The sequence below is a fragment of the Nipponia nippon genome, unplaced genomic scaffold, assembly GCF_047370975.1.
Source record: "Nipponia nippon isolate SJK-2023a ecotype South Korea unplaced genomic scaffold, ASM4737097v1 scaffold_76, whole genome shotgun sequence".
Taxonomy (NCBI): Eukaryota; Metazoa; Chordata; class Aves; order Pelecaniformes; family Threskiornithidae; genus Nipponia; species Nipponia nippon.
The window spans coordinates 181,813-198,319 of NW_028262398.1; the positions used below are offsets into that span (position 1 = coordinate 181,813).

Below are 16,507 nucleotides of genomic sequence, written 5' to 3' on the forward strand. Positions count from 1 at the left end.
GTTGGTGGTGACTTCAGTCTGCTTCAAATTCTGTTCCCCAGGAGAGACCCTGCTGTCTTGCAGGAGCTGTCAGCCCTGGAGGCCCAGGGACACCTGGAGGGAGCCCAGAGGGGCAGGGAAAGTGCTGCCTTGGGCTGGGCCTCTGCTGCTGAGCTGGGCTGGGCTCCTGGGATGGAGGGAGCTGCTGGCAAGTGGGCAGCCCTGCAGAGAGACAGCTCTGCCCAGGAGCAGCTCCTCTGCAAAGCGCAGCAGGGCTGAGGGCACTGCCTGCAGGCACCGAGGGGAGAGGAGTGAGGCAGAGAGAGGGTAAAGGCAGTCGGTGGCGGGAGGACGCTGAGAGTTAACAAAGGGAGAAATCTTCACAGCTCTTGACACGGTAAGTCTGTGGCAGCAGGGCAAAGAAGCTGCAGTTCCTGGAGAGATCTCCAAAAGCTGCCACATCCCACAGTCTATGGGATGTTTCAGGAGGACTCTCACAACTTCTCTGGTGTGGAGGAGGAGGACATGCTCCAAAGCAGGGCTTCTGTGCCGCACTGTCAGAGGCACAGGTCATGACAGCTGCCTTCTTCCAGGAATGTCCGAAGGGGTGTGAAGGTGGGTGTGCAGCCAGGGGTGCCCAGGGCCGTCCTTCCGAGCAGGGTCCCTGCACCCCAGGGGCTGTGTGCTGGGACAGGGACTCTGTCACCTGCCAGGGTCAGCACTCAGCCTGCCTGGAGACCTCCCCATGTAGCTGCGGGGAGAAGCTGTGGGTGGAGGGAGTGACCCCTGGCAGGGCAGGGTCCTTCTGCTGTCGAGAGGGTGCTGTGTGGGTCAGGTTTGCTCTCAGCTCCAGCTCACCCCAGGCGTTTCTGAGGGAACTTTTCAAGATGGAGTTCCTGTAAAGGAAGGTGTCTGTCTTTTGAGGTTTCTCCTCTTGGTTGGCTGGGTGGGCTACAGATGGCACCAGCAGCACCTTTCCAGTCTCATCAGGGTTTGTGGGACCTGCTCTTTAGCCCCTGCACACATGGAGAGGCTGCAGGGCAGAGCTGGGCACACAGGGGCTGAGATGGGGGTCTGTGAGCACTGGCAGGGAAGAGACGTGGGGCCAGAGCAACAGCTCGTGGCAGGGACAGCTGCAGGCAGTAGAGACGGGCAGGAAAGGAAGGACCTGCTGATGGAAGCCCTCTTGCAGGGGAGATCTGGGCACCTCCCGGCCACCCCTGCAATGTAGATGCCTTCCCTGAGCAATCCCTTCATCTCTCCTCTCCCACCCAGCACAGCCCTCGGCCCTCACAACCATGGGGTCTCGGGTGGGAGTCACCTCTCTGTCCAGTAGACCAGCAGAAGAAGCAAGGGCATATCCCTCCTGCCACATCCCCATTTCCCACTGACTGGCAATTGGGCTGAGGGCAACTGTCCTGCATTATCACTGTCTGGGACGTGGCGTGCACAGGTGGGTAAGGGTAACGCTGTCCTGAGTGTCCGTCTGCCTCCCCCGTTGCCTCTCTCAGCCAGACCCTCACTGTATTTTTCCTTGTTTCTCCACTTGCCCATTTTAAAGTCATCTTTTTATTGCTGTCAGACTCCCTGGGGATGGGAATTTCAGCTGCAGAGTCACACACTGATCTTGTTTGTCCATTCATGCAGGCATGTCAATGGGAACAAGTGTCCCAGCTTTCCTCTAATCTGTGGGGCTGTGGGCAATGCAGCCTGTGGGGCTGGGGAAGGAGTCAATTTTCTCTTCATGAGATGCCAACATTAAGACAATTGGCTATCATCTCCTTAGGGTGTCCTTCCAAGCTGTGAGCTGCCTTCCAGCATGCAAACCTGTCCCATAGCACCTTTGTGTTCTCTGGAAGCCCCACGGAGAAATGCAGAGACTCTATGGCTGAGGAAATGCTGTTGGGATGGTGAAAGGAGGCATGCGTGTCCTGGGCTAGAAGTGGGGTGCTGAGACCGTGAGAAAGGCTGACATATTTAGTAGTCTGCACTGGATCCCTCTGCTCTCAGCAGTGTCTGGCTGCGTAACATAAGAGTGTGCTTGCCCTCCGTCTCATGAAGGTACGAGCCCAAGGCAGCTGGGGACAAGACGGAGGGAGTGACCAGATCCTCTCACTGCACTGAGCCACAGGCAGTCGTCTTGCCTCGCAGGGCTCACTCTGTTCTCCGTGAGAGCAGCAGAAATGCTGAGGGTTCCTGACATCCCAGGACAATTCTCAGGGGGGATGTGGGGCACTGTAGAAAACCTCAAACCTCTCAAACTGCCTTCTGCTATCCCAGTTCCTTGGCACTGGCAGTGCAGACGCTGACAGGCCCTTCTGTGTTAGGTGTGGCTTCATCTGACAAAGCTGAAGACCAGGACTGGCCCCTGCCCCCACCATTCCCATGACCCCACTGCTGCAGAGCAGGACTGACTCCTCAGCAACCAGTGGGCAAGGGCCCTGCTCCTAATGGCACATTCTGCCAGCACCAACCAGAGCTCCAGCCACGGAGCTGAAGGAAGGTCTCCTGGAAAATGAAAAGGGGGGGTGTGTAGCATGAGCAGAGTCTATGGGAAATGGCTTTGATTTTGCTCAGAGAAGTCTGTGCTAACATACTGTGTTTTCTTCCTTGAATAGTCCACATGCCAAAGTGAAAAAATGTCCAACAGCAGCTCCATCACCCAGTTCCTCCTCCTGGCATTCGCAGACACGCGGGAGCTGCAGCTCTTGACCTTCTGGCTCTTCCTGGCCATCTACCTGGCTGCCCTCCTGGGCAACGGCCTCATCATCACTGTGGTAGCCTGCGACCATCACCTCCACACCCCCATGTACTTCTTCCTCCTCAACCTCTCCCTCCTTGACCTGGCCTCCATCTCCACCACTCTCCCCAAGTCCATGGCCAATGCCCTGTGGGACACCAGGGCCATTTCCTACCAAGGATGTGCTGCCCAGATCTTTATGCTCGCCTTCTTGATTGCAGCAGAGTTTTCTCTCCTCGCTGTCATGGCCTATGACCGCTACGTGGCCATCTGCAAACCCCTGCACTACGGGACCCTCCTGGGCAGCAGAGCTTGTGTCCACATGGCAGCAGCTGCCTGGGGCACTGGGTTTCTCTATGCTGTGCTGCACACTGCCAATACATTTTCCCTACCCCTCTGCCAAGGCAATGTCCTGGACCAGTTCTTCTGTGAAATCCCCCACATCCTCAAGCTCTCCTGCTCAGATGCCAACCTCAGAGAGGTACGGCTTCTTGTGGTCAGTGCCTGTTTACTCTTTGGGTGTTTTGTTTTCCTTGTGGTGTCCTATGTACAAATCTTCAGGGCCGTGCTGAGGATCCCCTCTGAGCAGGGACGCCACAAAGCCTTTTCCACGTGCCTCCCTCACATGGCTGTGGTCTCCTTGTTTGTTAGCACTGGTATATTTGCCTACCTGAAGCCCCCTGCCACCTCCTCCCCATTCCTGGATGTGGTGGTGGCAGTGCTGTATTCGGTGGTGCCTCCAGCAGTGAACCCGCTCATCTACAGCATGAGGAACCAGGACCTCAAGGATGCCCTATGGGAACTGGCCCAATGGATGCTGTTTCAGCAACAATAACCTGCCTCCCATTCTCTGCACATTTCTCAGAGTTTCTCTTAGGCCACGAGTCTGCTGTTTCCTCTTATCATAATCCTGATTATAGATAATTTGCTGGGTTCATACTTCTTGTCTTGAGGCTTGATCTTATTGTCTCTGACTCTTGCAGAGCACTGTATGATATGTGGCATGCCCAATAGCATCTCTTCAATAAAACAGAATCTCCCAGGTCCAGTGCCTGAAGGCTGGGTTCTTCCTCCAAAGCTGCTGCCAAGAAAATGTCCAAGGAATTAGTGTTTTAAGGAGTCTGTTCTCATTCTCTTCTCAATATTTTGGGAGTTAGTCTCATGGTCACATTGGGTTCCACTGGGCCAAGCGCTCTGGATTTAAAAGCTCTCTTCTTGGTGTCCAATGGGAGGGGAGATGGCCCATGAGCTCCCATTCTCTCCTCAGGTTTGTTCATCTATGAAAGGACTGATGGCAAATATGAGACTCTTGGGAAATGAATTTGGAGGGGTGAGGAGAGGAGAGGATGGGGACTCACCACGTGCCCTGGAGTTGGAATGAATGGAGGCTCAGAAGGTGAAACACCCTCAAAGGTGAAGTCCCCCAAAAGCAAAGCACTAAATCATCTTATCCACTAACAAGGACTCTGCAGTGCCATGGGAGTCAGTGGGGACTCAGAAGCCCGAGGGAGGGGAGACTGGAGAGATTCGGGAGCTGCCTGAAGACTGCCATGCTGTTGTGAGGAGTGGGGCTGGTGGAGGCAGAGGAGGTGACAAATTCAGTCAGGTATGGGCACCACCTACAATATGAATCCAGGAGAGCTAGAGAGTGCCTAGCCTGTTTCCTCATGGCCTTGGGGCCAGCACCAGCCTTGGGGTTGACTGGGAGCCTGAATGCCCCTCTTTGCCCCCCAGCAGCTGCTGTGCCCTTCAGAGGGGCTGGGGCTGTGGGGTGAGTACCCAGAGCTCTGCAGCACGCTGCGGTGGCAACTGCCATGGGGCCAACCCAAACTGGGCTGCTCTGCTGGGCAGGGCTGGAGGAGGGGGCAGGGGAGCTGGGGATTGCTGGGGAGGGGCTGGGCTGGGAAGTGCCCAGGAGAGGAAAGCACCAGTGGAGAGCTAAGCTGTGTGAGTGTGCAGGGTGGGGGCAGCCAGCAGGGTGCTGCCAGTGCAGAGTCAGGCATCATGGTGAAGGAAGCAAGGCACCGAAGGTGCAGAAGAGAGGGGCCAGGTCTGTGCCATGTTCCCTGGACACCCTGCAGAAGCTGCCCTGGGAAAACTGTCCCAGAACAGTGCCACACACCGGCCATTTCCATCTCTGGTCGTACATCCCATCCTTGAGAAAGGACTTTTGCTGCATGGTCACCTCTGTCCTCCTCCAGGGCTCAGTTGTACCAAACTCCACCACCAGTATTCAGAAAAAGGGAAGCAGTTTCATGCTGACACTTATTAAGCCCCACAGCTCTTGCCACAGCTGGTCTCTCAGCCAAGCCAGTTCTCAGACAGATCTAGCTTGAACAGGTTCTCATGGCCTTGTCTCAACAAATACTGACTATCTCCATTGAGTGAGATCCCTCAACTGGAGTGGGTCCTTCCTTCAGTGTTTGACTCGAGGGATTTCTCAAAAACTCAGCACTCTCAGCCTCTCCTTGTCCATAATGTTCTGCAGGTCCCAGCCACCCTTCTGGCCTCTGCAGGACTTGCTCCAGTCTGTCAGGGTCTTTCTTGTGCTGGGAAGCCCCATGCTGCATGCAGCAGTACTGATGTGGTGCTTCTGTAGTGGGTTAGCCTTGGCCAGCAGCCAGACACCCACCCAGCTGCTCACTCACTCCCCTGACTCAGCAGGACAAAGGGAGAAAATAAGATGGAATAACTCATGGGTCAATATAAAGTAAAGGAGTACAGTTACCAATTACCATCATGGGCAAAGACCCGTTGACTTAGGGAAGATCAAATTCATTTGTTGCCAATTATAAAAAGATTCAGATTGTGAGAAACAATGAGAAAAATATTAAAGACCATTCCCCTCACACTTTCCCCCAGGCTCACATTACTCCATTGTTCCCAGTTCTTCTACCTACCCCAACACCACGAGGAGTAGGGGGGATGGTGAAGAGGTGGTTAACAGTCACTACAGAGCATCTCTCCTGCTCCTTCTTCCTCACACTTCTCCCCTGCTCCAGCTTCCATCCTCTCCATGGGATTCCACCATATTTGTTGTCAAGGCTAGGTGTTGTTCCTTTCTTTCTCTCTTACTTTTCTCCTTTATACTCACAGAATCATGGAAATGTTGAGATTGGAAAGGACCTCTGGAGATCATCTAGTTCAACCCCCCAGCTGAGGCAGGGTCAGCTAGAGCAGGTTGCTGAGCACCTTGTCTAGCTGGGTTGGGAATATCTCCATGGATGGAGACTCCACAACCTCTCTGGGCATCCTGTTCCAGTGGTTGACCACCCTCACAGCCAAAAAGTGCTTTCTTGGGTTCAGATGGCATTTCATGTGTTTTTAGCTGTGTTCATTGCCCCTTGTCTTGTCACTGGGAACTACTGAGAAGAGCTTGGCTCCCTGGTCTTCATGCCCTCCCATCAGGTATTTATATGCATGAATAAGATCCCTCCGAGCCTTTTCTTCTCCAGACTGAACGGTCCCACATCTCTCAGCATTTCTTTCTATGAAAGATGCTGCAGTCCCTTAAAACAGCTTTATGGCCCTTTGCTGGACTTGCTTTCGCAGGTCAAGAACTTTATTGTAGTGAGGAGCCCAGCACTGGACACAGCACTCCAGATGGGGCATCCCCAGTGCTGAGTGGAGGGGAAGGGTCACCTCCCTCCATCTGCCAGCCATGCTTTTCCTAATGCAGCCCAGGAGGCTGTTGGCCTTTGCCATGGGGGTGCATTGATGGCTCATATTCAGCTGCTTCTCCTCTGGGATGCCAAGATCCTTCTCTGCAGAGCTGCCTTCTGTCCAGTCAGCCCTCAGCATGATGTCCACAGTGTGGCTGGATCACAGTCTGTCCTCCCCCAGGGACTTTCTCAGCAGCACCTTGTCCTTCTTGCAGATCAGCTCCACCTCTGGCACAGGCCCCACGCTGCTGCAGAGTCACCTGGGACAGCAAAGCCCTCTCCTGCCAGGGCTGCACAGCCCAGGCCTCTTTCTCTCTGCCCTTGGGGACTGCAGCTTTTGCTCTCGGTGTGGGAACCTCATCCATCATTATGGCACCACCTGCCACCCACTCCAGCGTGCCTCTGCTGGGAAGCCAAGCCTTGCCACACACGGGGTCCCATCTCTGGGCACCAGGTTTCCATGTGACAAGTCTGCCCTTGGCCCTGGTGCCACATCTGAGGTGCTGCAGCCCAAACGAGCACCAAAGCCCAGAGCCTGGGGCACAGAGAGCGGGAGCCCCCTGTGCCATCACAGAGCTGTGACATCAGAGGAATAAGAGCTGAGGTGGGGAAGGACAGCTCCCATGGCTTTTGCGGTGGATGGAGATTCAATGTCTTGAGGAGAGACCAACAGGGAAGATCAGAAGTGGGGCATGATCCCAATGGATGTGATCAACAAAATAACAGCTATGTCTCCAACAACCAGCAAAAAGGAAACACAAGCTTTCTTGGGCATTGTGGGTTTTTGGAGAATGCATATTCCTAATGACAGTCTGGTTTTAAGCCTTCTCTATGAAGTGACCTGGAAGAAGAACGATTTCAAATGGGGCCCTGAGCAACAACAAGCCTTTGAACAAATTAAACAGGAGGTAATTCATGCAGTAGCCCTTGGGCCAGTCTGGGAAGGACAAGGTGTAAAAACTGTGCTCTACAGCACAGCCAGGGAGAACAGCCCTTCCTGGAGCCTCAGGCAGAAAACACTGGGGGAGACTCGAGGTCGACCCTTAGGGTTTTGGAGTCAGGGATACAGAGGATCCGAGGCCCACTATACTCCAACTGAAAAAGAGATACTGGCAGCATATGAAGGGGTTTGAGCTGCTCCAGAAGTGGTTGGTACTGAAGCACAGTTCCTCCTGGCACCGCGATTGCCAGTGCTGGGCTGGATGTTCAAAGACAGTGTCCCTTCTAGACATCATGCAACTGATGCTACATGGAGTAAGTGGGTCACACTCATCACACAACGGGCTCGAACAGGAAACCCCAGTCGCCCAGGAATCTTGGAAGTGATCATGGACTGGCCAGAAGGCAAAGATCTTGGAATATCACCAGAGGAGGAGGTGACGTGTGCTGAGGAGGCCCCACTGTATAATAAACTGCCAGAAAATGAGAAGCAATATGCCCTGTTCACGGACAGGTCCTGTCATCTTGTGGGGAAGCATTGGAGGTGGAAAACTCCTGTATGGAGTCCTATACAAGAAGTCGCAGAAACTGCTGAAGGAGAAGGTGAATCGAGTCAGTTTGCAGAGGTGAAAGCCATCCAGCTGGCTTTAGATATTGCTGACTGAGAAAAGTGGCCAATGCTCCATCTCTGTACTGACTCATGGATGGTGGCAAATGCCCTGTGCGGGTGGTTGCAGCAATGGAAGCAGAGCAACTGGCAGCACAGAGGCAAACCCATCTGGGCTGCCACATTGTGGCAAGATATTGCTGCCTGGGTAGAGGACCTGGCTGTAAAAGTACGTCACGTAGATGCTCACGTACCCAAGAGTTGGGCCACTGAAGAACCTCAAAACAATCAGCTGCTAAGGCTGATCAGGCTGCTAAGACTGAAGTGGCTCAGGTGGGTCTGGACTGGCAACATAAGGGTGAATTATTTCTAGCTCGGTGGGCCCATGACACCTGAGGCCACCAAGGAAGAGATGCAACACATAGATGGGCTCGTGATTGAGGGGTGGACCTGACCATGGACACTATTGCACTGGTTATCCATGAATGCAAAACATGCTCTGCAATCAAGCGAGCCAAGCTTTCAAGCCTCTCTGGGATGGAGGACGATGGCTGAAATATCAATATGGGGAGGCCTGGCAGATTGATGATATCACACTCCCACAAACCCGCCAAGGCAAGTGCCATGTGCTTACAATGGTGGAAGCAACCACCGGATGGCTGGAAACATGTGCTGTGCCCCATGCCACCGCCCCGAACACTATCCTGGGCCTTGAAAAGCAAGTCCTATGGCGACATGGCACCCCAGAAAGAATTGAGTCAGACAATGGGGCTCATTTCTGAAATAACCTCATAGACCCCTGGGCCAAAGGCATGGCACTGAGTGGGTGTATCACATCCCCTATCACGCACCAGCCTCTGGGAAAATCGAATGATACAATGCACTGTTAAAGACTATACTGAGAGCAACGGGTGATGGGACAGTCAAACACTGGGACACACATTTAGCAAAGACCTGGTTAGTCAACACTAGGGGATCTGCCAATCGAGCTGGCCCTGCCCAACCAAAACTTCTACGTAATGTAAAAGGGAATAAAGTCCATGTAGTGCACATAAAAAATATGCTGGGGCAGACAGTCTGGGTTACTCCCACCTCGGGCAAAGGCAAACCCACTCGTGGGATTGCTTTTGCTCAAGGACGTGGGTGCACTTGGTGGGTGATGTGGAAGGATGGGGAATTCTGATGTGTACCTCATGGGGATTTGATTTTGGGTGAAAATAGCCAATGATGAACTGAATCGTATGATGTTAATTGCTAAATGACAGTGTATGTCATCACTTCTATGGTGCCTATATGCCATATCAATGGTATTACAGTAAGAATCACCCAGATTAATAAAGAATGAACTTTGATGAAACCAAGCGAAGTGCAGCAGTGATGGAACCAGAACTGACTTCAGCATGCAACGATCCAAGGCCACACACCATCTCTACTGCCCTGAAAGACTGTTATGACAGATAAAGCCCAAAGTCATGGACTCAATGAACCCAACGGACATTTTAGAGGCATGGCCCATAGACCAAGGGAATGATGTCTGTGTGTATATATTAAAAGACAGGAAAAGTGGTGGCAATTAATTGAAATGTATTGGAAAGTATGGGACCTGGGCACGACGTAGATGGTATAGAATAAGGGGTGGATGCTGTCCTGGTTTTAGCTGGGACAGAGTTCATTTTCTTCCTAATGGCTGGTATAGTGCTGTGGTTTGGATTTAGCATGAGAATAACGTGACAGCACACTGGTGTTTTAGTTGTTGCTAAGTAGTGTTGGACTCGATGATCCGTGTGGGTCCCTTCCAAGTCAGGACATTCTATGATTCTGTGATTCTAGTGCTTATATTAAGACAAGGACTTTTCAGCTTCCCATACTCTGCCAGCCAGGAGGTGCACAAGAGGCTGGGAGGGAGCACAGCCAGGACAGCTGACCCAAGCTAGCCAAAGGGCTATTCCATACCATATGATGTCATGTTCAGTATATAAACTGGAGGGAGTTGGCCAGGGGGCAGTGATGGCTGCTCGGAGACTGGCTGGGCATTGGTCAGTGACTGGTAGGCGGTTGCATCACCTGATTTTCCTGGGTTTTGTTCCCCTCTCTCTCTCTTGTTGTCTTCCTTTTCATTACAGATTTTTTTTTAAGTTAATTTTATTTTTTTTCCATTATTAAACCGTTCTTATCCCAACTCACAAGTTTTTTTACCTTTGCTCTTCAGATTCTCTCCCTCATCCCACCAGCTGGGGGGAGGGTGAGCGAACGGCTGTGTGGTGCTTGGTTGCCGACTGGGGTTAAACCACGACAATCCTGCTGTGTTCCTCTTCCATTAAATGCCAGGGACATTGCAGTCTCCAGTGAGACCCAGGCTTCTACATCCAGGGACTTCATTTGGATGCTTAGAAAAGACTAGGCCAACTTCCCCACCCTGACTGTGGGTTTCTCATCTCCCACCACGGTGTCACCTTTACTGGCCCCTCCTCTGGCCCTCGCTCACAAGGGCTCACCCAACTTGTCACTTGCCCCACAGAGGAGCTCCATACGTGCAGTTAATTTCTTCACTCTGAGAGAGCCCCACTCCTGATCCTTCCAGCCTATCTCTCCTGAAAAGCCTGTACCCATCCATTGCAGCACCCCAAGCCGTGTGACTTGTCCCATCATGCCTTGGCAGTTACTCCATCGATGTCAAAAAGCACAGGCTCCAGCTCGGCCTGGCTGTGCCCCTGGCTGAGGGCATCAGTGCACATTTGGGCTGTAGCTCCTCAGCTGTGGCTCCAGGCAAAACTCTGACTTGTCTTATGGAAACCTGGTACCCAGCGTCCGAGAAGCCTTGTTTGCAAAGGCTTTGCTTCAGAGCAGAGACGTTCCAGAGTGGACATCAGATGGAAACATAAAGCTGCAATTGGCTGCCACAATAATGAGCAAACCCTGCTATCCCCAAGGCCAGAGGAAAATGGGGCTGGGAAGTGCAGCCCTGGAAAGAAAGAGGTTTATTTCAGTGGTGCCTCTGCTGCCTCTTAGGGCCTTTGGTGGACGTGAAGGTGATCTCCGTGAATGACAAGGTGCTGCTGTCAGGCCAATGTGAAACCTCTTGGTCCGTTCCTTGATTGTATCATCAAGGGGGTGAGTAAAGGCTGGTGGAGAGATAAAACAGCAGTCTGAGAACATAGGCACACAAGTGGAGACCCCAGTGTGATGTGCCTTGTGTTCCTGGCCTGCCTTACATCTACTGGGTAGAGAAGGGACGGACCTTGCCACACTGCAGTGGTGGCAAACAGTTTCTTGCACAAAGGCACCGAACCTGTCTGCAATGCTGTCTGGGGTGTCCGACACACACTTGTTCTGAATGGGGATGGCTTCCCTGTGCTGTACCTGCCAGCCACACGTAGGTACGGGTGAGAGCCTTGGCATCTCACAGAACACTACAGACATCTATTTGGACATGAAATCGAGTAACAGTCCGCAGTTTGATCAGGCAATGTGAGGATGAAAACCATCATTACAGGCCATGGAGATCTAGTCAACCCAGCTGATGGAAAAGACAGAGCAAAGCTTAGTTCTCCCTATGATAGATGACCTCATTTGCTCAGATGGCAGCATAGGCTGCCAAGAAAGTAGTAAACAGGGACAAGTGCAGTTGCCTTGCACGTGCCTTGGACAACCTCTGGCACCTCAGATGTCAGCAGGTATTTCATCTGAACAGCCAACTCCTGACCTACATCTTCACCAGTGACCACAGGAGCTGAGGCAAGGAGCTCACATGCAGGTGCCTATTTAATGCCCACCTGAAGTGAGGCAAGAGGAATCCCACCTCCTGTGCATTTGCGGCAGGCATAGGAATGAGCTGAGTCCCCTTCCAGTGCTTAGCAATAGAAACACAGGATGAGATGCCTCCACTGAGTCTCAGTCTCCAGCTGAATCCTATCCCTCATCAGGATTAAAGAAGATCCCTGCCTGTCATTGTCTGGGTGTCCTACTTCATGGTAAGACAAAAGGGTGATTTTTAGACCTAACTCCATCTCTGATAGGAGAAATGACACTGCTGGAAAGAAGTGTCTCTCCCCAGCTGAAGGAGGGAACATGAGTGATTCCTTCAGCCTGTTTCACAGCAGGTTCCCCTGGAGCCCCAGGGACACCTGGAGGGAGCCCAGAGGGGCAGGGAAAGCGCTGCCTTGGGCTGGGCCTCTGCTGCTGAACTGGGCTGGGCTCCTGGGCTGGAGGGAGCTGCTGGCAAGTGGGCAGCCCTGCAGAGAGACAGCTCTGCCCAGGAGCAGCTCCTCTGCAAAGCGCAGCAGGGCTGAGGGCACTGCCTGCAGGCACCGAGGGGAGAGGAGTGAGGCAGAGAGAGGTTAAAAGCAGTCTGGGGTGGAAGGAAGAGCTGAGCTTGTTCACAGAGAAATCTTCACAGCATTTGACCCAGTAAGTCTCTGGCAGCAGGGAAATTCAGATGAGTATCGTGGAGGGGTCTTCCAGAGCTGGTACATCCCATGACTGACAGGACCTATCAGGATGTCTTTCTTGGCTTCTCTGGGGTGGAGAAGGAAGACGTGCTCCAGAGCAGGGCTTCCCTGCCGCACCATCTGAAGGAAAGGTCATGATGGCTGCCTTCTCCTGGGGATGGCTGCAAGGGCGTGAAGCTGGGTGTGCACCCAGACGTGCCCAGGGCCATCCTTCAGAGCAGGGTCCCTGCACCCCAGGGGGCTGTGTGCCAGGGCAAGGGACTCTGCCACCTGCCAGGGTCAGCACTCAGCCTGCCCGGGGAGCTGCCCACAACGCTGCAGGGAGAAGCTGTGTGTGCAAAGAGTGACCCCTGGCAGGGTAAGACCGGGTCCCTCTGTTGAGAGGGTACTGCATGGGTCAGGGCTGCCTGCAGCTCCATATTACTCCCAGGGGATTTCCAAGGGGACTTTTCAAGAGGAAGGTCAAGATGAGGATCACCTAAAAGGGAAGGAATCTGTGCTTTCCGTTTTCCACTCTTAGTTGGCTGGGTGGGCAGTGGGAGATGGGAATTTATTCCTCTGCTCTGGAGAAGGCACTGAGACCCTGCTTCTCACTGGGACTTGTCTGAGCTTCTCCTGAGCCCCTGCACATGCAGAGATGCCCCTGGGCAGTGCCCTGCTGCCAGGAGATGTCTGCAGGGCAGAGCTGAGCACACAGTGGGGGGACTGGCTGTTTGAGCACGGACAGGGAGGAGACTTGGGGACAGAGAACCAGCTCCTGGCAGGGACAGCTCCAGGCAGCAGAGACATGGGCAGGGAGGGAGAGGGAGCTGCTCCCATAAACACCATGGCAGTGGGGATTCAGGCACCTCCCTGCCATCCCTTGCAGCACAGACACCTTCAGGGAGCACCCTCCTGGTCTCCTCTCCCACCCAGCACAGCCTTTGCCCCCAGGGTCATGGGGTTTCAGGCTGCCTTCTTCTTGGCAGCCCAAGCCACAGTGAGGAGAAATCCGAGTGCCTGTCTGTCTGTCCCTGTCCTTCCTCCCATGGCAGGAGCATTGGGACATTTCTCTCTTTCCCCTCCTGGCCTTGCTGCCTTTGTCCCCACCTTACCTGGGGGCTCTGGGCACTGCAGTGTGTGGGGCTGGCAATGAGCTGACCCTCACCTAAGGACTCCCTGTCTTCCGGACTTCTGACTCTTTCCCTGGGGGTCCTGCTGGGATGCAGGCTGTCCTCCAGAAGGGCACAGCTCTCCCATAGGCTCTCTGTGTCCCATGGAGAAGACAACTCAGTGCTAAGGCCATGGCAATGTGGCTCATCATCTGTGTGGGCAGCTGCAATGAGCCCTGTGTGTCCGTGACTGGGAGGGGAGAGCTGAGATCCTGCTCAGGTACGATGAGATGGTGGGGAGGGGTTTGGAGATCTGCACTTGGGAACTGGATTCCTCCGCTCTCAGAAGTTTCCAGGTTTCTTCTCAGGGGAACATCTGGTCATCATCCTCCAGCTCAAAGAGCTGCAAGGAAAAGGCAGCTGAGACCAGGGCTGATAGACGGACCAGCTCTCCACACCCTGCACTAAGGGACAGTCCCTTTGCCTGTCAACACCCACAACATGTCACTTGGAGTACAGCAGAAGTGCCAAGGATTTCTGCTTTACAAGCACTTCTCAGTTGTGGTGTGGCAACTAGAACGAGATAAAAAAAACAAAATCCCTTCGGCTCTGCTCTGCAGTGGGGTGAAATGGAAGCAACAATGCTGAAAGCTCATTGATACCCAAAGTGGATTTAATCTGAGATCACCCCATGTTGCTATTACCTATTGCTGTAGGACAGGACTGACACCTCCAGAGCCCACAGCAGAGCCCCCTGCTCCACATGGCACCCTCAGCCAGCACCAACCAAAGCTCATGAAAGGGACCTGCCAAAGGTGTCCCTGAAAGGTGCAAGGCAGTCTGGGGTGTTTCCATGAGAACTGCAATAGGCTTTGCTCAGAGAACTCTACCCTAACTTCTCACTGCCTTTACCTCCTTGGGCAGGTCCCCATGCAGAGAGGCAGATGTCCAACGGCAGTTCCATCCTTGAGTTCCTTCTCCTGGCATTTGCAGACACGCGGGAACTGCAGCTCTTGCACTTCTGACTCTTCCTGGCCATCTACCTGGCTGCCCTCTTGGGCAACGGCCTCATCATCACCACCATCTCCTGTGACTACCGCCTCCACACCCCCATGTACTTCTTCCTCCTCAACCTCTCCCTCATCAACCTGGCCTCCATCTCCACTACTCTCCCCAAGTCCATGGCCAATTCCCTGTGGGACACCAGGGCCATTTCCTATGCAGGATGTGCTGCCCAGCTCTTTCTATTTGTCTTTTTCATTTCAGCAGAGTATTTTCTTCTCACTGTCATGGCCTATGACCGCTACGTGGCCATCTGCAAACCCCTGCACTATGGGACCCTTCTGGGCAGTAGAGCTTGTGTCCACATGGCAGCAGCTGCCTGGGGCAGTGGTTTCTTCTATGCTCTTCTGCACACTGCCAATACATTTTCCTTACCCCTCTGCCGAGGCAATGCCCTGGACCAGTTCTTCTGTGAACTTCCCCAGATCCTCAAGCTCTCCTGCTCAGATGCCGACCTCAGGGAATTTAAACTTCTTGTGTTTAGTACTTTTGTCTTTTTGGGGTGTTTTGTTTTCCTTGTGGTGTCCTATGTACAAATCTTCAGGGCCGTGCTGAGGATCCCTTCTGAGCAGGGATGGCACAAAGCCTTTTCCACGTGCCTCCCTCACCTGGCTGTGGTCTCCCTGTTTCTCAGCACTGCCACATTTGCCTACCTGAAGCCCCCTGCCACCTCCTCCCCATCCCTGAATTGAGTGGTTGCTGCCCTGTACTCGGTGATGCCTCCAGCAGTGAACCCCCTCATCTACAGCAGGAGGAACCAGGAGCTCAAGGAAGCAGTGTGGAAACTGATGACTGGATGTTCTCCAGGAGCTACAGAGTGTCCATCTTCTTCAACAGATGACTCATAATGTAACTCATAACAGGCCCAGCCTTTCTTGATTAATTTTTGTTCTCATTATTGTTGTTGGGTAAGTTTTTCCTTTTCTTGCTTTTTTAACTTGTGATAATGTTGTCCACAAAGACATGCGGACACCCCACTTCTACTTCATTATCTTCCTCACTAGTGTGACCCACCGACTGTGTAAATAAGGAGCTATACTCCTTCTCTAATTAAACAAAATAAATGTACTTGCATTGATTTGTCTGTCTGAGACCCAAGCAACTACAACTGAACCAAATATTCATCCTCATAGGTGAAGAAAGGGCAATGGGGCTGTCATGGTTTAACCCCAGCCAGCAACTGTGAACCACACAGCCGCTCGCTCACTCCCCCAAGGTGGGATGGGGGAGAGAATCAGAAGAGTAAAAGGGACAAAACTCGTGGGGGTTAAGATAAGGACGGTTTAATAGGGAATGCAAAAGCCACGTGCACAAGCAAAGCAAAGCAAGGAATTCATTCACTACTTCCTATCGGCAGGCAGGTGTTCAGTCATCCCCATGAAAGCAGGGCTCCATCATGCGTAACGGTTACTAGGGAAGACAACTGCCATCACGCTGAACGTCCCCCCCTTCCTTCTTCTTCCCCCAGCTTTATATACTGAGCATGATGTCATATGGTATGGAATAGCCCTTTGGCCAGTCTGGGTCAGCCCCCCTGGCTGTGCCCCCTCCCAGCTTCTTGTGCACCTGGCAGAGCATGGGAAGCTGAAAAGTCCTTGACTGGTGTAAACTCTGCTCAGCAAGAATGAAAACATCAGTGTGTTATCAACATTATTCTCATCCTAAATCCAAAACACAGCACTATACCAGCTACTAAGAAGAAAATTTACTCTATCCCAGCTGAAACCAGGACAGGGGCCATGATGGAGTCCCCCATACCTACGGAATGGAGAACGTTCCCAGCCCTTAGGAAAATCTCTTCCCTCTCTCTCTCATGACCTGCGTAGTGTTTGTGCTTGAGAAAACCCTCATCATCATGCACGTGGTGGCAAACTAGCATCTGGACACCCCCCATGGGCTTCTTCTTGGGCTATTTGGCTTCCCTGGAGATCTTCTACAGACCCACCACCTGCCCCAGCTGATGGCCAGCTGCATGACTG

General features: G+C 52.9%; 1 protein-coding gene and 1 pseudogene across 1 annotated transcript; both read left to right on the top strand.

Moving 5' to 3' along the window:
* The first annotated feature begins 2,618 nt into the window (after positions 1-2,618).
* LOC148050656 (olfactory receptor 14A16-like) lies at positions 2,619-3,554 on the top strand. Its single transcript, XM_087741121.1, has one exon. It carries the CDS (start codon positions 2,619-2,621, stop codon positions 3,552-3,554), a length of 936 nt encoding a protein of 311 aa, XP_087597247.1.
* Positions 3,555-14,410: 10,856 nt separating this feature from the next.
* LOC148050657 (olfactory receptor 14C36-like) lies at positions 14,411-15,376 on the top strand (annotated as a pseudogene).
* Positions 15,377-16,507: the final 1,131 nt, after the last annotated feature.

What these genes read in the sequence shown, in the direction of transcription:
- LOC148050656 (XM_087741121.1), top strand. Translation starts at nt 2,619, where the DNA reads ATGTCCAACAGCAGCTCCATCACCCAGTTCCTCCTCCTGGCATTCGCA.